This window comes from Engystomops pustulosus, chromosome 2 (assembly GCF_040894005.1).
Source record: "Engystomops pustulosus chromosome 2, aEngPut4.maternal, whole genome shotgun sequence".
NCBI classification, from domain to species: Eukaryota; Metazoa; Chordata; class Amphibia; order Anura; family Leptodactylidae; genus Engystomops; species Engystomops pustulosus.
The window spans coordinates 141356205-141382437 of record NC_092412.1 but is presented as its reverse complement, the minus strand read 5'-3'; the positions used below and the strand labels follow the sequence as shown (position 1 = coordinate 141382437).

The following is a 26233-nucleotide window of genomic DNA, read 5'->3' as shown; positions in this document are numbered from 1 at the left end:
AAAAAATTCTTTAGGTTAAAAACATTTCTTTATTTCATGTAGTTAAAAACATCTGATGGATCCCTGATGATTTTAACTACATGAAATAAAAGAAGATGTTTATAACCTAAAGAATTGTTTTCCCTTGAAATTTACTTTGCTGGATCCCTTTCTCCATTGTTAATAGTCAAGTTTAGTCAATGTAATTTTCTTTAGTAATGATTTGCTTGCTCATATATTTTTTTAAAGGGAACTTGTGAAGTCAATTTCGGAGATTAAACTACCTACAGGTCTTGTGGTTCAGCCGCGGGCTTATGGACCTATATAAACACTGTCTATCACTGCATTTAAAAAAAAAAAAGTGTCACAAAAAATCTGGGAAATCTAAACATCCTTAAATGACATTTACCATCAGATTACCTGATGGTAGATGAATATGATGTACCTCCCCGTGTGTCCAAAGATTCATTTCTTATATCTTTGCATAGTCGCATTTCTGTAAACAATAAGTTTGTAAGATATGCAAATTAACCAGGGGCTCCATTGTAATATAATTTATGCTCTCCCTGGGGCCGTGCAAGACGCGTTCTGAGAGCTGATGACATCCCTGACTCTTAGAACAGAAGAAATAAAGCTTGGGATGCACGGGGATGAGGAGCTATGCAATAGATGTCCTTTAAGTCTGAAGATGAGATAACCAATTCATTAACTTTATAAATTTTCACATTTTTATTCATCCATTGAAATAAACTGATTTGCCATCAATTAGCCAACAGGTCACAAAACACCTTTACTTTTTTACTATTTCACTTTGACTTGAATTTGTGTGAATGAACTATGTAACTTGGTAAGTTAATCAATAGTTTTTCCCATTACTCATATCTGAAAGATATTGTAGCAGCTTTTACAGGACTTCTATGCCTATAAGGAGTTTACACGCTTTTAAATAACTCATCAAATAAAAATAGCCCCATCTAGGGCAATTTCTAATGTTTCTTCAAGATATTCCTTGAATATTAATCAATCTTGGACAAGTTGGTCCCACATGGCAAAGACAATGAAAACCAGCACATACATGGAAAGCTTAGATTGTGTCTTCTATATGGCTGTAATAGGTCAATTTACAAGACATGTTCAGAAGATTTATATTCATGATGCATATGCATAAATGATCTGTAGCATCATGATTTACAATTCTATACATTCACAGACACATACCGTATTTTCCGATGCGCCTTATATATGGAATAATTCCATATATAAGGTGCATCGGACTATAAGGCGCAGGGTCCGGGGGCGTGGCGGAGGTCCGGGGGCGGAGCGGATACCCGACGAGAAGAGACGTGACGCGACCCGGAGACGAGACCCGACGAGACGCGGCGACGTGAGCGGGGAAGGTGAGCAGGAGGTGGAGGATGGCAGCGGACCATACTTACATAGGTCCCCGCTACCGGAGACAGCAGATCTCCAGCGGGAACTGCAGACCGACGCGGCAGAAGTTGTTCGTGCCACGTGGTCTGCAGTTCCCGCTGGAGATCTGCTGTCTCCGGTAGCGGGGACCTATGTAAGTAGGGTCCGCTGCCCTCCTATAGGGCGCACCGGACTATAAGGCGCACTTTGGATTTCCAAGGAAATCCAAGGCTTTTATGTGCGCCTTATAGTCCGGAAAATACGGTATTCATTTTTTTTAACAAAAAATTTAAAAACAGAAACCTTCTTACCAGAAAAGGTAACGTTAAATCCCTCATAAGACATTGAAAAGTCTGAGAGAAAGCGTAGTTGTGCCGTGAAGTTTCCGTATAGCCCTGCATTAATGGGAGCCGGTAGTCTTGATCCTGTAAGTCTCGTCAGTGGCTGGCTGAAGCTACCGTTCTCTGTGATGAGTAGAAAATCATGGCCGCTCTCCAGGTGAAAGGTATGGAAGGTGAAGAATACACCTGAAGGATAGTTATAAAGTTAGGATTTTTCATTCTAAAATAAAAGGTTACAGCTATTTGATTCCAGCTCTGTGTTACAAAGGTCTTTACACATGAGAAAACATAAAGGATTGTGCCCTGTACTTATAAACGATTGCTGATTTAGCAATACTGTAAAAGACAGATGATTATGTGACAACATGAAATGATAAATGAAATTTTTATCTTGAATGATTAGTTTGTTCAATTAAATGGGACAATCTTTAAGACCGCTTATTATCAGTTCTATCGGATAAAATATTACTCTGCTCAGTAGAAAGGAACTCCTACATAGAGTTTTTATCCATATATTATCTTTACAATCTTTTTCATTGGGCATAGAAACAACAGATATTAAAACATGTAATAGACATACACTCATTCATGGCCCCTCAGTGCCCCTGTTCACCGTTACGTCAACCTCTTAACTGCAGATAGGACATTTATAATAATACAATAAGTTATTGAGACATTATAGTGAGCTTTCTAGTTAGCTGCCACTAGAGGGCATTATCACTCTCTTGCCTAGTCTAGGAGAATAACATCAAAATCAATATTTTCATTTCAATTTATGAGCATTACTACATCTGTGACTAAAGACAGCTGCCTCTTTAACTTCTACTGAACTTAAAGGAATCATGCCCTATGGGTAATAGGTTACAGATTGTGACTGGCAAGGGTTTTCATGCATCTGTGTGTGTGCATATTCAGTGTGGCTATTCTTCAAGATCTCATAAACAAGCCACCAAAGTATCACTAGTAATATAGCCATGTATTTCATAAATAATTGGAGATATTATAAAAGTTATGTAACTATTTCATGCAAATTCTGTGGCAGATATATAATTTAACCACTTAAAAGGGTTCATCCAGGATTTCAACAATTTTATTTACTTCTGGGAAGAGGGCTATAGAAACAATAGACCACTTATACTCACCTCCACCAGTGCTCTCATTCACACACGCCGACAACTGCCACAGCTTGAATCTCATGCTGTAGAAAGCATGGGATGGTAAACAGAGACCCGGCAGTTACAAAAGGCGCCATGGGTGGAGGGGCACACCAGAGGAGGAGAGTACAAGTCATTTGGGATGAAAATTTTTTTTACATGTTACAAGGGAGGGGGGAGCGATATAAACCTAAAATGGTGTCACTGTTTGGGATGGTAAACTGAGACCTGTCAGGTGAATGAGAGGGCTGGAGGAGGTGAGCATATATACAAGGCATGTATACATTTTAAGCTATGATCTACAAATAAGTGGAGTTTTAAGTCTCAAGGAAAAAATTTGGGGGCCCATGGACTTCATAGATCTCAGCCCATGAAAAGCATGGGCCAGAGAAAAGCTGTTGGTCAGTCTGTACGGGCAAGAAATAACCAATGATATCTGTCTCTTTAGGGTGTAGTTACAGTTGACTTGGAGAGTGCTTCAAAAGAGAGACCTATGCATGCACCCTCTCTAAGATGCAGGCAGCACAATGACATTATCCTTCCACAGAAGCTAAATAATTACAAGTGCTAGCAAGAAGCTAGCATTTGCGATTATTTCAGGGCTTATATGCCACTGACGGCTGCAGCGAGTGTGCAAGTGCAGGGGCAGTAACACCCTCCACACAGCCGGCCACGCTCCCATTCATGGCCCTTCACGCCCCACTAGTGTGAAGGTGGCGGATTGGGCTAAATATTTGCAAGTGCTAGCAATAAGCTAGCATTTGCAATTATTTCAGGGATTCGTGGTGCAGAGGCCCTGATAAATATACTTTAAGGCAGTGATGGCGAACCTATGGCACTGGTTCCAGAGGTGGCACTCAGAGCCCTTTCTGTGGGCACTCAGGCCATTAACCTAGGACAGAGTACACTAAACAGGACCAAATCCATTAAATCTTCCTGCAGTCCTAGGCAACTTATGAGATGCTGCGCTCTGCACTATTTGACAGCGACACTTCATTGACTGTTTGGAACTGCTTGAAAAGTGCGAAGGTCCTGCTGGACCCACCATTCTTCCTAAACAGAGAGACCCTGGAGATAAGCTACAATGATAGTCTGAATTTGCCCACCTTCTTTCAACTGTATTGGTGGCCTCAGGGGGCCGATACAATTAAAAGATGTTGAAGAACAGATAGCAATAAGTTACTGCTTAATATGGCATGTTGGAGTAAGGAGTAAATAAGTGGGTTTTGGTTGTAGTTTGGGCACTCGGTCTCTAAAAGGTTCGCCATCACTGCCCTAAGGTCTTTATCAGGCAGGGAGACATATAGCAGAGCTAACTATGTGTGAAATAGATGAGTTAGTAGAGCTGGAGTATGTTATTGTCCATCTCATGGATCTCATCATCTCTCATCTCTCTTATTTTATGTGTCAGATACTAGTTTACTGTTCAGAAGCTAAATAAAAGTGTAGATAAACCCGGACCCTGATAATCTAAGTGCATTGTCAGCAGACAACATCTCATAGCCCAGAGGAATCATGAGGTGTCTGCTTAGAGAGTCCCAGCCCGCACGTTTTTTCATGGGCAAACCCCTTTAATTAAGTGAGCAAGGCTAAAGTGGGTTGAGCTGCAGTACCAAGATCCCAGGAAATATGCCAATAAGTTTTTCAAGATGGTCTTTTCATACTTTAGTAAGTTCTGTTTTTATCCCTTTTATTTTATCAAACTGTTTATTTTTTCCACTATATGTGTATGCCTGTTTATTTTAGGTTACAAATGAACAAAATAATCCAGCTCTCTTTCTTCAAAAGTTATTGGTCTTAATTCATAATGCATCCAGGACATCAGGTGAGTTACAACTAAGCGATGTGTTTCTGACACCCTTCGGTGTCTTTCATCATGGCTAATACAATTTAGATCATACAAGCAATAAATACACCTTTAATTACACGATAAAACCAACGTGCATATGTAAATGAGACATGGTCGTTAAATACTCTACTAAGTTCAGTTTTTATTGCTTTTATTTTATCAAACTGTTTTTTGTACTGTATGTATATTTCTGTTTATTTTAGGCTACACTTTGTATGATAACCCCTTTGTATATAAGCACTGTCCTCTATAGTATTAAAACTTTACTTTACGTCCATGATCCTGAATCCCTTAAATCTTTAATGGCAGAATTTGCCTAAGGATTTCTTCTTACTTCCTGATCCTAGTACCAGGATACCAACTGGTGTGTTTTCTGTTGCACCTTAACGTTGAAGGTTATTACATCCTATTTTTTTACTACTACTGTTCAAGGGGACAGAATGTGGCTGAAAATACATGCATGGTGCATATCAAAACTTGACAAAGTTTTGACTCAACAAAAGGGGCGTGTTCTAAGAAAAGGAGGCACGGCCTTTTGCCAAAAATGTCCATGCGTGAGAAATACTGCTGTCCCGACAGAAATGTGTCCTAATTTTCTGGCATAGAGTAAGTCAACTAATAGAAGGTGCAGAGTGTAACTAGACAGTCTTATACTAGGACAGATTTATCACCAAGCACCAGATACTGGCGCATAATAAAACTGTCTAGTCTAACTCTGCACTGTCTAACCTCAGGACACTATTTATAAATCTGCCCCATAGTTTTGCAGGCGAAGTTTCCTGCATCAAAAGTGTCTTGAATGAAGAAAAACATTGTCTAAAACATTATTTAGATGCACACTTTTTGTTCGGTTTCTTGACAGTGCCCTGCTCCACTGTAAAACTTCTCTGCATACAGGCCACCTGTTCACTCAAGAAATTAGATACCCTACTTAATCTTAGAAACAAGTAATAATGCAGGACTTTTCTCCAAATTGGACATTTGTTAAGTTTATATGCAGACAGGTAACCTTTAAAAATGTAACATGCTATAGCTCTCCTTATTTCAAAGATATGCTTAAAACTAAAGTCTAATTCATTTTAGTGTTTCTTATTCACACCGCTAACACATTTCTTTCCATATTTTCCTAGTATTGGACATGCGGCAAACATCAAATAATACTGAAATTCGAGTTCCCTGGAGTATAAAAAGTTATGTGTCTCTCCATGAACACTAAATGTTTATTGGTTTCTGCAGTGAAATGGAAAACAGAAATATGTGACACAAACAAAACAAGAATGTGAAATATAAGCTCTTACCTTTCCCATGTGATGTTTCTATGGTCCAAGTGCAATTTAGGTTATTGGGGTAAAAATCAGGAAAACCTGGAGATAAGATTGTACCACTTGATCCCTGTATGTAACCCCCACAAAGAGCTGAAGGAAGAAGAAAATACAGTAGGTTGAAAAATTGAGAATGGGCCAGATCTATTATTCTGGCTGCGCTAGTTTTCGTTCTGACATTTGACTAGAAATAAGTTCATTGGAGCTTGCACAACACAGAAAAATTTGCACCTAAAGGGGAGGGGTAGTGCTTTGTCAGAGTTCTGTAATTTCTTACAGCGACTAGACAGAATTGTGTTGCACACTAAGGGGGTCATTTACTAAGGGCCCGATTCGCGTTTTCCCGACGTGTTACCCGAATATTTCCGATTTGCGCCGATTGTACCTGAATTGCCCCGGGATTGTGGCGCACGCGATCGGATTGTGGCGCATCGGCGCCGGCATGCACGCGACGGAAATCAGGGGGCGTGGCCGAACGAAAACCCGACGTATTCGGAAAAACCGCCGCATTTAAAAACCGAAAAAGTGTCGCTTGGGGAGCGCTTACCTTCACCTGGTCCGAGGTGGTGGATTCCGGCGCGATGAGATGACTTTCAGCGCAGCAGCGCCACCTGGTGGACGGCGGAGGAACTACCTTCTTAAATCCCGGCCGGACCCGAATCCAGAGCAGAGAACGCGCCGCTGGATCGCGAATGGGCCGGGTAAGTAAATTTGCCCCTGTATGTTAAAGGTGCACCTAAAAAAAAGATGGTTCACACTTCCAAAGTGCAGGATGCACCAGATAACTGAAGACTGTGCACCAGTATTCAAAAATCTGCCATATCCTGCACATTCATGAGACAAACAGCACTCACTATTGATTAATCTGGGCCAACGTGTTCCAATTTGGACAAATGTGTAATAAAATATAAATTATGACAAATGTAACATACATCAGAAATAATATCACATGTCAGTAATGTATATGAGTTATTGTGGTAAAAATAATATTTTTGTCTCTGCTATCTCTCGCTTATTAGGATAATCTACAGGAATTTTTTTATTTATCAATGAATTATGTATAATTTCACAAAATTCATAAAAATATCACTTTCAGGTTTTCATAACTACAGTCTAGACAATACAGGCCAGCATTAGGTAGTCCTCCAAACTTCCCTATACAATCGTGAAGTCTGAATAATTACATGCACAAACCAGCAATTCTGGGCTTTAAATTGTTTTTCTGTAAATTCTTCTTGCATTTCATAATGCATCATGTTTCCAAAGGTAGATAAATAGTCTATTGACATGTTCTACGCTACTAGACTCGGGTGTGCAGTTCGCTGAGACGCCAAACGTTCTCTGCTACGTTTCAAAGGTTCCACCTCCTTTGTGCTTAATGGAGGAAGCGGAGCCTCAAGAAAGGTAGCAGACTGTGTAATTTCACAAAATTTCCATCAAAATTCACACAAGCTTTCTGCATTGTTTTCAGGTAGTATGTTAAAAAGTACCTTCACAGCTTGGTAAGGGCCTGCTCCACTGAAAGTTGGGCTCACATTCCAGTGCCTGGTCATCACTGAGAGTATACCCGGAATCACAGCTGAAAGTCACAAGAGCCCCCACATAAAAGTCATTGCCATGACGCTGTCCATTGACTGGGATTCCTGGATCAAGGCAGTGATCTGACTGCAATTTTACAGCTGAAGAAGTAAGAAAACATTATATGAGGTTTAAAACATCAACCTCTTCACATACACTTGAAAAATGGGAAATGGGGGTTGGATATTTAAGTTTTTACACATATTTTAGTTGCTATCTTATATTAAGTAATACTAAGGCTGCATTCACACGCGGTATGCCCACCGTGCGGGCATACCGCTATGTGCTGGATAGGAGGAGGAGGTGGTCCCTCCTCCCTCCATAGGAAACAGCAGCGCACGGCCGCACACAAGGGAAAAGGTAAAGCATGTTCTTTTCCATTTGTGGCACTGTACCCCCACCGTGCCGCCATTGCTGTCTATGGGGACGTATATGCGGCCGCAGTTTTGCGGCCACATGTACGTCCCTGCAGACAGCAGTGTGAATGAACCACCCTAACTGTATTTGCGTACCTTTAAATGAATTAAAAATGTAACAAATGCATAATATTTAATTGATATGATATTTAAACACATTAAACTGTATAATATTATTTTAAATTAAATGTTTACATTTTTAATGTATTTTTGGCTTTAAATTCAGCCCTCTTGGGGGTTTGAACATGTGATCGCTGGGCTGCATGAAGAAGAGAGGGAAATACCGTGCTTACATAGTCTTTACAGTTGTAGCACCCAGCTACCATAGTTCCTGAATGGATTTTGCAGGAGAGCTGTTCGACCATTAGAGGAAACCCCTCACCTATGGTGACATCTCACATGCAGTCATTGCAATTGACAGTGGTGTCTGTTAGAAGCCATGTATTGCAGATTTCAGCATGGTCACTTCTGTCTTGTGAACCTGGTGACAGCTGCTACCACTGTGATCTCTATAGCTACCACACTGCATTTCCAACTTCCATGAGATTGACTGTACATTGAAGAGCTAGCAAAATATTTACCTCAAAATTCTTACAGCAAAATCTAATGTATATTATGAGTATTGCTTGAAAAGACAAATCAACATAGTAAATTTGCTAAGACGTTTTTCACCTGTTTAAACAAATTAAAGGGATTGGTTCTAATGTGTTAGATATTTCTCTGTTTATGGTGTTGCACTGTAACCATGTAGAGGTCTTCTTCATCAACATGTCATTAGGGGAAAAAATGTCACTGTCCAACCTTGAGCATGCTATGGTCTACATTAGATACGAATTTCACAGACAATTTGATTCGCCACGATTCGTGGGAACAAGGGTTTTTTTCCCCTCTTTTTTAGCTAAATGGGTGCGAGCACAATGTGTTACATGGGGCAGAGAACTTTGGGGGTGTTCCTTTCTCCTTCCCAATGACATCTGAAGACCTGTAGGCCAATCAGCTACCGGCAGGCTTATGTGATGTCACACAGCCCTATGAAACTGTCAGCCATTTGCAATCTTGGCATATCACACTGCATGTGCTGTCTGTAGTGTCCAGCTGATTCTACTGTACTGTGCTGTAGCGATTTCTCCTCAAATCCCATTTTGTTTACATTTAGGGGGATCTGTATAACCCAAATAGCAGTTCTTTTTTGTTAATGAAGCGACTAGGAAGAAATCTGTTTCATATCCACACAGCTGCTGTAGTGATTTTTGCCCCTCTACCAGGGTGTACGTTGAGGGGCATCTGTCTACCTCAAATACTTTTTTGTAACTGAAGGCAATAGGAAGAAATCTGTGTCATATCCACACAGCTGCTCTAATGATTTCTGCTTCTCTCCCAGGGTGTGCATTTTGGAGCATCTGTATAACGCAAGTTACAACAGTTTTTTGTTGCTAAAGTTGAGAGCAAGAAATACGTGTCAAATCCACATAGTTTATAGAGTGATTTTCGCTCCGACTACAGGGTGTCCATTGTGGGGTATCTGTATAACACAAATTCCAAAACTTTTTTGTTGCTAAAGTTGAGAGCAAGAAATACATGTCAAATCCACCTAGTTGTTTAACCACAATTTCAGACAGGTGGCAGGTGGAGCAGGCATAAGTAAGGGGACATCACAGCAGGGGTGAGTCTGTGAGACAAGAACTGCCATTGTCATCTAGCAGCAATGTGTTGATCAACAACCCAAAGGTTGTTGATTGGTTGACTAGGTCATCCAATTCTTTAAATATAACATCTGACAACCTCAGCCAAGAGTCCATGGGTTCATCAGATACAACAATTAGCTGACATGGCCCAGGAGCATGTAAGCGGCCCTCACCTGTCCTCAACCAGACTCTGTCCTGTTCATTTTGCTCAGCCAGAGAGCTACTAGGTGGTCTAGGCTCAGCGCCACTATACAGTGAGAACAAAGTGTTTCAAGACAGTAAGCAGCTGCTTGGCAGCGAAGAGGTGGGGCAGACATCTGCTGCTTCGTGTATTAGGCAGGCTGTGAGGAGAATAGCAGTGACAGGGAAATGCCGATCGCACTTGGGAGCCGGGTGTAGCAAGGGATTCATCATCGTCGGGCGAAGACAGTTTCAACTTGCGCGTCAGGCAGCAAGTCCCTACTTTGGCCGTGAGTCAGCAGGGTGGCAACAGTGTGAGGATCGGAGCCAAATGGCCGCTGGGTACAAATCCCGATTCACAGGACCTTGTAAGCATTGGCACAGGGGCTCAGCAAGGCAGCTCAGTGCACTCAGTGCAGGCGGTAAAATCACCATCTCGTTGGTGTCGCAGTTTTTTGTTAAGATACCAGAGGACCTGAGCTTGTGTATATGTCAAATCTGTGGGCAAAAAGTGAAGCATGGCCAGGGAACACATGCAGCGTCACCATCCAATGGCCTGGGAGAAAAGGGTCTCAGATGTGGTCCATCCTAGCGACGCAGCAGCAGCACCTAGTGGCACACATGCCGTTTCAGCCAGTCAAGGCTCCAGCACCTCGGCTGAAAGGAGCTGTTTGTCTTTGGCATCATCTCCCAGTCCATATGCTCCTGCTCCTCGCTACGCATGGTGCCAGCAGTCGTTGAGCGAGGCGATTACAAAGAGACAACTGTATGCGTCCAGCCATCCTAAGGTGCAGAAGCTGAACGTGCTCCTGTCCAAGTTGTTGGTCCTGCAGTCCCTCCCTTTCCAAGTCGTGGACTCTGCACCCTGCAGAGAACTAATGGCTTGTGCCGAACCGTAGCGGAGAGTTCCAAGCCGAAATTTATTTTCCAAAAAGGCAGTACCAGCCCTTCAACAATATGTAGAACACAAGGTGGGCCAGCTCTTGAGCTTATCGGTTTCTTCCAAGCTGCACTGCAGCGCGGACGTATGGAGCTGTAACTACGGCCAGGGCCAATACATTTCCTTTATGGCCCACTGGGATACATTCTAGACATTCTAAAAATGGCCATTAATGATATTTTGATGATGCAAGCGAACAGGAGTACTCCCCTGTGAAACTTTGATGTTAGCCACTGGCAGTTCATGCGTGACACCTGCCTTTTGCCCAGGAAACATTATTGAAGAGGCAACATTATTTGTCAGTCACCAGGAATGTGGGATGAATAACGTCATTCCACTGCTTAATGTCCTGAAACAGATGCTGCAAAATCTGTCTGGTCATGACACTGGAGAAGTGACGACTACATCCCATGGCCACATGAGTCCGGTGGGGGCTGAACTGGGGGAGGAGGAAGAGCTCACGACATTGGAGCACAAGCAGTGTCTGGTGAAATTAGTGTTTTTTCTACTCAGGTGACAGGAAAAGAGGAGCAGGAGCATCTGGAGGAGGTAGAAGACTAGGCAGATGACCCAGAAGCACTGTGGCAGTATACAGTGGAGATGGAGGCCGGGAGTCCCTCAGAGTCACTTGTGCAGATGGCCTGCAGCATGCTGCTTAGCCTAACTAGTAACATCCGGCATAGGGTTGACTTTTGGCTCTCCACCCTCTTGGACTCTCGCTACCAGTCAAAAATGGTTGCCTTTTTCCAAGCTGCCGAGAGGAAGGAACAGCTGGCATACTACAGAGATGTACTGTGCAGCTGCCTATGTGCGCCATTGTCCATCCTCTAACAGTTCTGAAGAGGGGATTCCTGGCAGTCATCGCTCACGTACTAATGCCATGGCTGCTGGGGGGGGGTGGCGGAGCAGTAGCAGGTCCATCAGCTGGAGCTTAAGTCTGGAGTCCTTAATGATCAGCTTCCTTCACCCATCTAGTGAGGAGGACAGCGGCCTCCAGCAGCAGCAGGACATGCCTGGTCAGTAGTGTGGCATCAGAGCGGGTGTTCAGTGCGGTGGGGCCATCGTTACCCAAAGGAAAACCCGCTAGTCCACTTGTAATGTGGAGAGAATGACCTTTGTCAAGATGAATCAGGCATGGATTGGCCAGCATTTCAACACACCAATGCCTTATGCATCATATTAGATCAGCCATGACGCCTCCCCCAAATGTTGAGAAATGAGTCTGTATTCTAACTACCTGCCTCAGCCACTATTCTGATGCTGCAACCCACCTGATGCCATACATCTGCTGCCAGTTGTTCCATCTGCCTCCTACCATCTTTACCAGGGACTGGAATTGTCAACCACCTCCACACTTTGTTATTGTACCACTCTCTGATCTCCTGCTGCTGCTGGCACCTCCACACTATATCATTGTGCCACTGTGTGGCCTACCATGTTGCTGCCACCTCCCGAAATTTTCATTGTGCCACTCTCTGACCTCTTGCTGCTGCTGCTGCCACTGCCGCCTCCACGCTCTTACATTGTGCCACACTGTACCAGCTGCCACCTCCCAAATTTTTCACTGTGCTACTCTCTGACCTCATACTGCTGCTGCCATTGCCACCTCCACGCTCTACCATCGTGCCATACTATGGCTTACCATGTTGCTGCCACCTCCCGAATTTTTAATTGTGCCACTCTCTGACCTCATGCTGCTGCCACTGCTGCCTCCATGCTCTAACATTGTGCCGCACTGTGGCCTACCATGTTGCTGCCACCTCCCAAAGTTTTTATTGTCTCACTCTCTGAGCTCATGCTGCTGGTGCTGCCACTGCCACCTCCACGCTCTAACATTGTGCCACACTGTGGTCTACCATGTTGCTGCCACCTAAAGAATTTTTCATCGTGCCACTCTCTGACTTCATGCCGCTGCTTCTGGCACCGCCAACTATGAAGTTCTTTTTTGGCAAAGACATAACATTTTCAGGGAAATTGTAATGGATGATGCATGTGGCATCTCTAATCTTCAAATTTCAATTAAAATTTTTAGCTTCAAATTCATTTCAAACTTCAAATTCATTTCAAACTTCAAATTCATTGTGCCACTCTGCGGCCTACGATGTTGCTGCCACCTCCATAATTTGTCAATGCGCCACTCTGTGGGCTACTCATGCTGCTGCCAACTAACCGCTGTCTCCCTGGAACACTGTGATTTTCATAATGCTGTTTTCACCCTCCACCACTCTATGACGTTGCCACTATGTTTGGTTTTCCCCTTTATTTCATCTGTCAGAAGGAATGAAAAGCTTCAGGATTTAAAGCCAAACGCAGGAGTGGATACAGAACACAGAGGACATGCAAATATCGCATTTACTGGCCATCTCCGTTCTGGATCCTCTCCTGTTTGGCTTTTTGGCTTTAGCAATATTGATGGATTAATGACCGATTAAAAGCAGACACTGACGGATGAAAAGAAGGGCAAAATGATCAGTGACGTTGGTGCAAAATTTCTGTCGACACCCTCTCCACTCTTTTGGGGGGGTTCTACATGTTCTGTCGTTATCTATGGAATCATCTGATGTCACTGTAAAAAGAGTGCACTCTTTGATGTTATAGTGGGATCTTGGCCCTCAGCTCAGTCCTTTCAAGCTGGAACAGACATTACCTTGTCAGGCTGCGGTCCAGCTTCACTTATTTGGTGGAGTTGGCCCCTGTAAGTGCCCATGGAATTGAAGAGTGAAGTGATTCTAAGAGTGGCGGCTGTCATGTGCCTGTCATACTTAAACACAGCATTGTTTGAAGACCAAACCACGCTCCCTATGCATATTTAAACATGGCACAAAGTTCTACAACACCCTACAGGCTCTCTGCAGCCATGGTATACCTGTTTTCAATGTCATTCAATGATTCAATTTGGGTCGCATCAAATTTTTTCTAAAAATTCAGCGAATCCCATCTCTAGTCTACATACAATTTAGATGCTCATTGTTTACAAATCTGAAGGTTTCTGGTTAATAAAAGTAGTCAAACGTGCAGCAAATGTGCTGAACCTGTTGACTGTACTTATTGGCATTTATCTCACAGATTTCTGTTCATAACTTTACTTCCAAAGAAAGACGTTATGTGCAGGTTGAATGATGGTATATGTTAGAAAACTGCTAATAAATCCTCCCTTAATCTAGGAGTAAATGGGATCATCATGACGTACAGTATTATATTGTATCATCTTGTGAACTGCAAGCTTACGAGTCTTTCTTTTGATCTATTAATTTTTATGTTCAACTTCAGCATACATAAAAATTCTTGAAATAAAGAAGTAACTTAAAATCTTGGAAGGCAAGTAAGGAGTAGTCACATTTTCATAGCAGATGTCTTGAAGCTAGGAAATACATTAATTAGATATTAGTATGGCTGCTGTCAGTGTGAATGAAGTCAGAACAGGAACATTTTTAAATATTTTCTGGGGCAGGTCTTCACAAGGTTATCTTAAGGCAGAAGTTGCAGGCAGCACAGAAAACATAATTAAAAATTATAATTTTCTTTCTGTAGAAACCTAATAGAACTACAGAACATCTGTCTGGTTAAGAAATACAAAAGTATTTTGCTTTCACAGTGTATTCAACATGACAAATCTAGCTTAATGATGAAGTTAAGATATGAAGCCACAGTCTCCAAATGCTGGTCTGCTGCCCTAGACAGGACCGTGGAATGCCTAATATTGGGCTGCTGCTAAAGACTTCATGAAAAGAGAAATAATCAAATACTTTTCACTCATTCCCCTGCAGCAGTCCTCTCCTCTTTCCTTGCTTGACTATTCAAGGCTCTGAAGCCAATGTAGCAGAGCAGAAAAGAGAACTACTGACAAAGAGGAATGGGACAAGGTACGTATTTATTCATGGGGGCATTATAAGTGAGGGGCTAGAAAAAAAGCGGCAGTAAAAGGAGGTTGTTAGAAAAAATTATAATGAGGGAGATAAAGAAAAAGGGGCATTATAAGTAGAGGGGTATCACAGGAAGGGGGCATTATACTATGTGGGAAACCCTAAGCGGGAGAAAATATAGGGGGTTCATCAGCAGTTAGACGCAGATCTGCTTTTACTATAGAAAACAGCAGGGGCATAACGATCACAGTCGCAGGGAGTGCAACTGCAACTGGGCCCTAAAGAAAATTGCTTCCTGCCAACAGTTGTTTAATTTTATAATAGGGAACAGTCAAAGATGAGGGGATTTTTGGGTTCACTGCAGCTAAATACGAGGGAGGTTCAATAAGCTCCCATGGCTACTGAGGAAGAAGCCGAGAAGAGGCTCGGAAATGCGCCTAGCTAGAAATATTTTTTTCGTGGAGAGAGACATACAACAGCACAGCATACTGCTCTTTAATAGTAAATTTTGTCAGTGGAGAGATTGTTGGATAAACCCATTTGGCATCCAGCAATGAGGAACCTCTACTGTGGAGACCATAACCCATCTGAGAGGATTGAAGCAACAGCGTGGAAATCACAACCCAGCTGTGTAGACTAGGAAGATACTCACATGCGCATGTGAAAAAGTAAAACACAGAGGTAAGAACCTGTGGCTCCATACCACACAATCGCGGCACTCTGTTCCAAGAAGAAAGTGGTCGACAAAACATGAGTCCCCATATTTAGTTGGAGAAAACAGCTCACTTATATACTTATTATCACCATATAGAAGTGACATTTCCACCACAGCCACTATTTCTCCTATATGACTGTTCACCACCCATGTATCTGGGCCTCACGTGAGCTCTGAGCACATTGGGGGTCATTTACTAAGGGCCCGATTCGCGTTTTCCCGACGTGTTACCCGAATATTTCCGATTTGCGCCGATTGTACCTGAATTGCCCCGGGATTGTGGCGCACGCGATCGGATTGTGGCGCATCGGCGCCGGGATGCGCGCGACGGAAATCGGGGGGCGTGGCCGAACGAAAACCCGACGTATTCGGAAAAACCGCCGCATTTAAAAACCGAAAAAGTGTCGCTTGGGGAGCGCTTACCTTCACCTGGTCCGAGGTGGTGGATTCCGGCGCGATGAGATGACTTTCAGCGCAGCAGCGCCACCTGGTGGACGGCGGAGGAACTACCTTCTTAAATCCCAGCCGGACCCGAATCCAGAGCAGAGAACGCGCCACTGGATCGCGAATGGGCCGGGTAAGTAAATTTGCCCCATTATATGAGCTGCCAAAAGAACACACAACTAAGGTTGCAACAAGTACCAGTATAAAGTTTAAAACGTGACATTTATATCCTGAATGGCCAGATACTGATTTACAGTCTGATTTGGAATGACATCATACCTCCCTGACAAATAGAAAGCTCAATATTACGATAATTTTTTTATGTTTTTATTTTTTATTTGTTTACAAGAAGCATATGAAGTACAAAGAACTTGCTATCTGGACTTTTTAACGAACATATATGATTTTATGATATTACAATCCATACTTTATGATCTATGCTATTTTTGTAATTTTTTTTATCATTTTCAATCAGTTTCACACTTTTTGTACAGGTGGGCACTTGGGCCCTTCAGTGCCACCCCACTCCTCGCCCAGCCTGTGATCTTAAATGCATTTAATGTGATGTTTCCTTTGTTTACTTTGTTTACTTAGTATACATCATAGAATTTAAGTGAAGATTTAGGTATATATTTCTTTTTTATGTTGCAGGTCCTATACGTTCTCACATTTTGAACATAGAATTGTATACTACACATATGTTCCAGTTTTAGATCCAATAAACATTTTTATTGTATATCTGGTGTACAGTGTGAGTTGGTGCTAGGTGTTTTCATTTCAATAAGCACCCGTGTTTGACGACAGAGGGCATTCCTGAGGGAAGTTGGTGTTATCATCATGTGCTGCCATCTATCAAATGACGGCAAAACAAATTGCAGACTGATTGATAGGTTAGTTTGAAATTGGCAGCCATTTGAGTAAGTCGTGTTTTGTGATTTTCGCTTAGATGGAAAAAGAGTATTATTGTTCAGTAATTCGCTTTTTGTTTTTGGATGGGAAAAAATGTGGGGAGATAAAATCAAAGTTGAATGCTGTTTTTGGGGACACTTTGCCATCTATGACCACAGTTAGATATTGGTTCAACAAATTTAAACGTGGGCGAACATCTGTTTTTGATGAGGAACGACCAGGACGCCCGGCAAACCTGGATTCATCATTATACACCATAAACTAAGCAACAATAGAAACAATGGATTTCTCCCGGTGAATCTGCTCCAAAGATGGCGAAGACGGTCCCATCGGCCGGAAAGGTCATGGTAACAATTTTTTGGCATGCGAATGGCGTCATCCTCATGGACATTTTAGAAAAAGGAAGAATGATCACTGGACAATGTTACAGAGAGTTATTGGACCGCTTCGACAAAAAATTGAAGAAGACACGGCCGCACTTGGAGAAAAAGAAGGTGCTGTTTCAACACCATAACGCACCAGCACATTCATCCAGAGTTGTCGCCGCCAAACTGAATGAATTGCGTTATGAATTGCTGCTACATTCAACCGATCTGGCTCCCTGCCACTTTTTATTGTTCCCTAACATGAAGAAATGGTTCGCAGGAAAATTTTTTAGCTCAAACTAGGAAGTCATCGCCAAGAATTTTTTGGAGGGGTTAAAAAAAATGGCAGGAACATTGGGAGAAGTCTATCTGTCTAAAAGGGGACTATGCTGAAAAATAAAAAAAAAATTTGGGGGGAAAAAATGGTGTCTTCATTTCTAACACAGGTACTTATTGAACTGCTCTTGTAATTTGGGGAAGTAAATAAAGTTGTTATCTATATGGTTATACATTATTTAACCTATTTTCTCCTCAGTATATCATATAATGAATAACTGTTGGAGTAATACAATCATAACTATATTCTGAAAATGCACCTACAGAGTCAAACACTGTAGGCTGCTAGAAAATGGTCTTTTGGCAGCTCTCATTCAAAGCAAAAGGAAAAAGAATCCAAATTAAGGAGGAATAAAAGCATCTTTCTTATTCAATAATACTGTCCAGAAGTCATTACTCTAGTTGTTATGGTAAAAGAAAATCAATAAAGATGATCAGACTGCAGAGTGCGGAACAGCTTCTAATAGATTTAAGTTCTCCAAACACCATGCAGCCGCCCAGCTAACACAATGACGCCAATTTCTCAGTATTTGAGGGGTACATTGCCCAGCCTGCTGAGATTACAGCTACACAAATGAACAATCCCTTCAAGACTTGCCTCCACCTTCTTTTCACCGTGTAGAAGTAATTATTTTTAACGAAATACCGCCAGCTAGTCTCTTTTTTTTGCCTTTTTTTTTCTACTTTTGATCAATTGCACAGACTTTCAGCTGAAATTTGTGTTCAATTACATGCAGCTATTTTGTGTTGTATTGAAATTGATACAGAAAAAGACTTACTTTCATAACGAATTTGGAACCCGACATCAGAATGGCTTTTGTCCGTGCTGAAGAGGAGATAGAGGAAATTGCTGGTACTGATGAGAAATTGGGGAACCTGTGTACCATCATAGACCCCAATCAAGGGAGAAGAGTAAGACTTTCCATCTCTCACCTCCAGAGTATCATAATTTACTTCAGTTTTAAACCTGCAAATGCAGTAAATGACATCATGTAGTAAATGGAATTTATACTTTTAATAAGATCAACAGTAAGGATGTTAAACCTCATTAAATCCGACGGCCTTCCCATGTCAGGGCACAAAATGAAGAAATTAAGTGGTATTTTGTTAATGCAGTCCTATTTGTAGGAAAAGATTTAGTATACTTCTGTTTGTCATTTATGCATAAGCATAAAAAATATGCACTGTTAAATCTATGATGGTGCTATGAAATCATTGTTAGAAAACTGAATTATATATGATTTTTGTTGGCACAAGATACCCTAATACTTTGATCCTCTTTTCTGTTTGGAAATAAGTTATTATTACCCCTCCCTCTTACCCCTCCTTAATGATAGTGATATGCACCCCTACCCACACCATCACAAAAATAAGGGTCTGATGACCCCTTTACTGAAGCCGGGCCAAACGCACAGTAGGCTACTATCGATTCAAGTCTAAATAAATGCCAAAAATAGCATGGATTCTGCTATTTTTGGTGATCCCGTAGACCTAAATGCTGAGAGGCATTCCAAAGGAAAACAAGTATAATGTGAGAAAAAGGAAATTGTCAAAAATTTCATGGATACCAAATAGTTGAAAAGTATATTCCATTTAAATGTACATGCATAACTTTTCTCTTCTTATTGTAATGTTTTTGTTTCAAAACAATTACATATAAGGCTTGAAAGGCGTCTTTGTGCTCTGAGCTCAGAAATGAACAAACAAAACAACAGATCTATAATACTATATTTAGTATGGCAGAAATCGATTTGCCTTTTTTTATTTGTCTTATTTCTAACATATCTAAAGTTTTATTAATGACCTTTTGCTATTACCTCCAGTTGTTATATTTTATTATTAGGCTTAGAAGCTCCACAAAAATTCTACAGAGAACTGACTAATAGTCACTCAAGACACAAAATATTATAAATCTGTTTCTGTGTCACAGAATCCTGAATGATTGATTATCCAGCATCAATCATATCACATTAATGTGAGATTAGAGGAATTTTATTGCACATTATTTCAAACATTTTACTTTTTCTTTGACTTAAATCTCACATTGTTGAAAACAAATTTGCACGGGAAATGAATTGATGGTGCCATAAGATGTGTGCATTTCACAGTGTACCACTTTTATTAAAATATATTATATAAACTATATTATACATGTGGCACACATAATAGTTATCCCTCTTTGTTTTGAAAATAAATGTATTGCATTTCCCCATAAGCATCAATAATTGGCTTATTTACCTATTATTTTCCTATATTATGCTTATAGAAGACTGACTGGGGTAACGTGCTGAATTTTAGTGAAGATTAATATAAAACCTCTCATATTTAATGTAACGGCATTTCTACCTGATCTTACCATATTATCAAGTCTATGGTTAATTTGCATATCAATGTAGTTAATTTTATTTTAGGGAAAGCCAAGTAAAAAATTAGACAAAAAGGATTTAGGGATAGTGCAGGGAGAGGGAATCTACTTCAGAAAGTAGATTCCTGATGGTAGATATCCTTTAACATTACTGTATCATTTCCAATATGTAAAGGGGTTGTCCACTTTAAGCACATTCCAGCAAATAATTGATATTCTTTGTGTACTGAAAAATTATATAATTTTCCAATATACTTTCCGTATCAATTCCTTACTGTTTTCCACATCTCTTCTTGCTGATATTCTATAGGAAGCTTCATTGTTTACTTCCTGTAGATAAACATTGGTCCTTGGTCATGTGATGTCACACAGGTGAATGAATCGTTATAACACACAGCTCTGATTACTCTTTGTGATATAACGAGCCGTGCAACTGTATGAAATCACATGACCATGGACCGATGTTGATCAACATGAATTAAATAATGAAGCTTCCTGTTGCATGATAGCAAGAGCTCTAGAAAACCATGAAGAATTGATAACGAAAGTATATTGGAAAACTAAATAACTTTTCATTAGACAAACACAGGGAACAAAATGAAGAAATTACACAAACAATATTATTTGCCCTAATGTGTTTAAAGTTTACAGAACTTTATAGAAAACAAGTCTTCCTTAGGTCACACAGATTTCGTCCAAACTTACTTGTCAAATGTGATTTTGATGGGGTATCCAGGTTGCGCTTCAAGAACCCACACACAGTTTAGGGAGTCCTTGTAGAAGCCAGGCCATCCAGGAGACAAAATCATTCCACTTGGAGCAGTCAAATGTCCACCACATGGAGCTGTTAGAGGAGAAGTAGGATATCATCAAAATATACCTAGTGAATGTTATGTGTTAGCAACAAACATACCGATAACCTTTAATTAAACTTATATATAAGTACAGGCAGTCCCGACTTACAGACAACACCTAGCTATAAACAGACCTTTCTGCCTACTGTGACCTCTGGTGAAGCTCTCAGAAGAGTTGTGAGAGGTGTCTGCAATCAAGCTTATTGTTAATCCTTGTTCCCGTGACGACCAAAATTATGAAAATGTTATTGTCACAGGGGTGAAAGAAAAACTTTGTGTGATTTACACATTTAATATACATTTTATAGTATATCATTTATGACTTAAATACAGTAATAAAGTAAACTTCATCTACACCTTCCACGATGGTAAATGTTGCTGGAGATTCAAGCTTCCCCCAAGCACACAAGATTGTCATACTTTTACCACTAAAACCTATTTTTTTACTCGAGTATAAGCCGATTTTGGGTTTTCAGCACCAATTTTTTTGTGCTGAAAAACTAGACTTATACCTGAGTATATATGGTATATGTATGTATGCAACTTTGGAAGTACAATACAACAATTTTTACTCAAATCCGACGTTTAAGTATACAAAAAATAATTTCCTAATAAGAAAATGGTTTTGTTTCTACTATAAGCAAAAGATTTTAACGGAAACTGTGTATCTGTTTACTGTACTTAAACAATTACTCATTAGTTCAGCTGTAAATATAATAGGACAGTTAAGTTCATTGCATGTCAAGGCGAGATATTACGAGCAATGAACTGTGCCCTATCTCTAGCTAATACATAAAAAATAAGTTACCCTTGTGACCAGTGACAAGCCTTTAAAACAGGAATTGATAGATGTAACATTTCCCAAAGGAGATGCTAGGATTCTCAGAGTGCCTTTGCTGGGTATTACATTAGAGAATTATAGGATCTGTGTGAGTAACAAAGATTCCTCAAGGACTGATTTCTGTTTTCTGTTTTTTTGCTTTCACTCTATCACCTTTCCATTTGATGTGTAAACAGTGCTATGCTGGTAAGGGTAATTTCCAGTAATGTCTGTTATTTGGCTAGAAGGTGCAAGTCGTGTGTTTATTTTATGACCCTGTCTTCTAGATTCACACCTATTGGCAGGTTAAATACTGACCTGCCCCCTGTCTACACTGTTTGATGTGCTGACTCTGAAGATCCTGCAGTGAGGAGTTATTCTTAGCACCGTTTTATTCCTTTGTGTCCTTCTTTATGATTGTTTCCTGCATTTACAAACCCCTTGTGTACTGCTAAATTTTAATGTTTACAGCAGTTGGAAAGATAGATCAGGTCCAGACTTAAAACCTGGAGAGATGAGAGAATTTCTGTTGCTCAGTATGATGTTGGTAGAGAAACATTGTTGTCTTCTCATATTTGTTCTTAGATATTTTGTAGGTAATGTTAAGCAGAGTGCAAAGTTCATGTCTGTGCCAAATTTTGTGTGTTCGGGTACCCAAACCTGCATTTCAGTCAGAAGTTTGGGTCCGGTTCAGCTCAATCACCTGACCAGTAACACCACAATAGGTGCTGGCACTGATTGCAGCTGTTAACTCTTTAAATGTTACAAGCAAAGCCAGTGTCAGCATTTAAATCAATGTGGCATGTACATCACATCACTAGATCTAAGTAGCTGTATTACTACAATTAGTGAATAAAAGGAAAATATGTTTTTATGAGAGCAATATCAGTAAGTTCCAGCTCATAAAAGGATGATGAGGCAGAAGTTGTAGCAGACGGAAGGAGTGGAGGTGCATTGACAGGGAACTTCTGCTCCTCACACATCACCCATAATACCAGTATGACTGTACAGGTGCTACCAGCAATAGGAGGTGTCCGGAGCAAAACAAGCAGTCAATGACCACTCCTGCTGTGTGAGATGTGAGGAGCAAATGTGGTCATGCACTTCCACCATAGCTTCAGTCAGAGGTTGCTTCTTTTGCTGTGGACAATAGGAGGTATGTAGAGTATAATCACCATTGCCAGGCACCTCTACCACATCTTCAGTCAGAAACCACACATACCTCAACCCCAGGGGAACAAGTAGGAGGGCAAGGCACCATAGCAGACTTCTGAATGGGGCCTCCTACTCCCTCCAAAAATATACATATTTGTATACACACACATTTATACACTCTACACACATACACCCATTTAGACACTTACACACGCATTCATGCACTCATGTATACATTTATACACTTATGCAGATTTGTCCCAGCATCTGCTGACCACATGGGGAAAGTACATAGCAGGAATGAGATATAAGAGATCCTTAGTCCTGTTGCTCTGTTGTCCCCTCCCTCTCTTGTACCATTTCTTATCTGATATGCCGATTCATGCTGTGTATTATGGATGATGTACACTGTTGTATACATATTTTGCTGTGCAATGTGCAGGATAATATACATACCCTCCATTCTTTAGAGTGTCAGGTCGGGTGCTGGGGCCCCCTTACACTGAGGGCCCCAGAGCAGCTTCTATTTTTGTTACCTGTGCATTTATGGCCCTGCTCAAAGCCCTATTAGCAACTCAGGTAATGCTCAGAAGTGGATGTCATATTTCCTGTACCAACAGTAAAACTATATTCAACTCTCCCTCAATCAGATATATACAGCAATAAAATTAGAGTGATAGGATGATTAATAGGTTAATGAAGCATCTGTGTCATCTGGAATTATATGGATATCCGTTTAAACCTTTAATACAAGTACATGTAGAATTATGCAAGTCTGGAGCGGAACTGTGAAATAGGATCAGGTCCTGGTTCAGGTACTTGCCTCAAAAGACTTCTGACAAAATTGGGATTTATTCACCCATGTTACAACGTTTCAGCACTTATTGGAACCTGCAAATGGCTTCAATGAAGAGCTGAAACATTGTACTGTACCATGAGTGAATAAATTCCACTTTCTTCAGGCGTGCCACTTCTTTGGATTTTTTTGCTCAAAGCACAAGTGTAGATTTCAAAAATGTGTATTGGGATTTGAACTCAAGACTTTTATACTTCGATGATAATATACAGAAATATCTTGAAATTTGCTTGTAGTGGTAAACATTACTATTATGGTTTTAAGGTTTACTACAAAAGTGACAGGAGAGCCTGTCATTCACATTGTTGATTCCACTGTCTGGAGTTCAAATCCCACCCAATACATTATTTCTATTGCCCAAAATATTTACAGAAATCTCAGTAGCAGTGTGAGAGTGCTCAGGGGTGACTGTTTTTCAGCACCAAAAATGGAGTGGGAGTGTTTCCTTTGTAGAGAAACTGGTCATCAATAATATAATGGACAAAAAAAGCTCATATAAGATGTCAAAATTTGCAATGATATCCTATATATAGAAATGTTTAAAAGACTAAAGACTATTTTCAGGACAACCTTAATATAGAATAACTTCTACCTAGTTGAAACATTTTGATGTCATATATTGAATGGAAAATTGTTTGCAACACAAAGGCAAACAATTTTATTTTGTGCAATGACCTTTACTTAACAATAATAAGATATTAATGGAAGTGTAAAAGACCAAAATGTTGACAGAAAGGGGTTAATTGTAGCTGCATTATATTAGACAGTTATGGCCTAGCAGGTCTCTATGAGAAGGTTAGCCGGTGTCAGTCTTCATTGGTGTGTGTATAAGTACCAATTAGTACAGGGTCATAATTGCAGAGCTCTATAATGTGTCAGTGATAATAGGTTATTAGAATTCTGCGCATACTGTTAGAGTCTTATTATCTGCATGGAATACAGATTTCCACTATGACATCTCACCACTGTTCTTCTTCCTTAGGCAGTTTGGGCACCACGATTGGCAAAGCATTTCATTAGATGTCATAAACGGCATTTATATAAAGAATGACTTGTGATATAATATATTAACCCAATCAGGTTGTTATTAATTCAGTGATTGATGGGGATGTTTTCATATGCTATACAAATATTCTTATTTCGAGTTTTCTAGAAACACATTTAGATCTGGTATCTGGTATCAATGGCAGACAAACAAATTTAGAAACCCCCACACATAACACTGTAGATCCAGGAGGCCAGGTATAACATGATTATAGCATGAGGCAAAGCAAAAGTTTGTGCCCAGTAAGTAGATGACACCACTTAGGACATGCAATGGTATACAATAAGGAGTATAGAAAACACATATCTAAGGAAGTGATGGGCAAAGAAAAAAAGATGAGTTGGCTTCTTAAAATTGAACATGTTTAATTCTTCCTTCCTCTGGCAACAAATCCTGATACTCATGCAATGCTTCCTAAGTCTTCCTTAAACCATGGCTTGGCTGATTTTGCAGTTAGGATTATAGACAACTTGAGATAAAATTGTGGGGAGAGAGGGTTTTCTGTGCCAAAATGAAAATCAAACTATCAACAGTGATTGGATATGTAGAACTTTACTCCTGAACACCAGCTTTTATCATGGTCATGTTTTCTTAATTTGATTTTGGAGATTGGATTTTAGTATGCTGAAACTTCTTCCTATGTGAATGGATGGATGGAGGTGACAACCATATTGGGAGTGGCCAGGGCAGGGACTAAGTTTCTCTTCACTATCTAATGCCAATTTTGCATTGTACAACTTATTTTTATTCTTAATGTGATTAAACTAGCTAATTTTAAGGATGGCTTTGTGTGTAGTGAAGGTCACTGCACTGTAGATTGGGAAGGATTCAACCTGTTTTGGTTAGTTTGGGAAACTACAGTTCTTTGCCTCTTTTGTTTCTTACACAGGTTTCTTTCCTCCTGATATGGAAAAGGTTCAGATGACTCCATCCATATGCATAAACATGGCTTGTTTTAGCCAATAACCATCATTTACTGTATAGCCATAGCCAAAACCCCACTAAAAATTAATGAAAACATTTATCACTATATTCTGATCTCTAGGGTTGGATGATCACAAAATTTCTTTGCATATGATTTGTTTACATGACTGTTTGAACCATGGGTAAGGTCATAATTTGGTTATGAGAATTCACATTCACAGGGTTTTGTCCTATTAACAGAGACCCCCATATCTCTATGCAGTATGGTGTTGATGGTACAGAATTACTTAATCCAGTTTTAGTATTGCATGTTTCATTTTTCCAGATTTTATCTTCGAGGCACATCACTTCTTCAGCAGGAAATTAATTATGGATTTCCCTATAAACATTGTTGTGTTAGATACAAAATAAATAGGATCATTTTTTAAAATGTATTGATGTGTTTACTTATTTAGGCTCAGCCCCTTCATCTTCGAACTAAATGAAGAATGTCTGTTGGTCATAGGGTTATACATCTTTCATCCAGTATTTGAGAGAATAATTATGCACTTGTGTAGTTTTGTCCTAATTTTAGTGAAATAATATGCAGTGCAGGAGTAGCTTCGCAGACTGATATATAAGGTGAGTCAAAGGACATCCTTCTATTTCTGAATCAAAAGGGAAAAAGGGCATGTCTGAGCACCCCAACAAAAGTTGACAGAGGATACCTATCTTTAAGGCTATATCCG

The 26233-nt window shown here is 40.4% G+C and overlaps 1 protein-coding gene across 2 annotated transcripts in view; it reads right to left on the bottom strand.

The window, feature by feature from the left end:
• Positions 1 to 26233, bottom strand: part of CSMD2 (CUB and Sushi multiple domains 2) — a 648217-nt gene that overhangs the window by 125627 nt on the left and 496357 nt on the right. For both annotated transcript variants that reach the window (XM_072136727.1, XM_072136728.1), the window contains 5 exons: positions 20557 to 20695; positions 18266 to 18453; positions 7546 to 7734; positions 6032 to 6148; positions 1701 to 1916 (listed from right to left, as the gene is read on the bottom strand). In XM_072136727.1, the coding sequence (XP_071992828.1) occupies positions 1701 to 1916; positions 6032 to 6148; positions 7546 to 7734; positions 18266 to 18453; positions 20557 to 20695 (849 nt within the window). The remainder of the gene's footprint in view (positions 1 to 1700; positions 1917 to 6031; positions 6149 to 7545; positions 7735 to 18265; positions 18454 to 20556; positions 20696 to 26233) is intronic.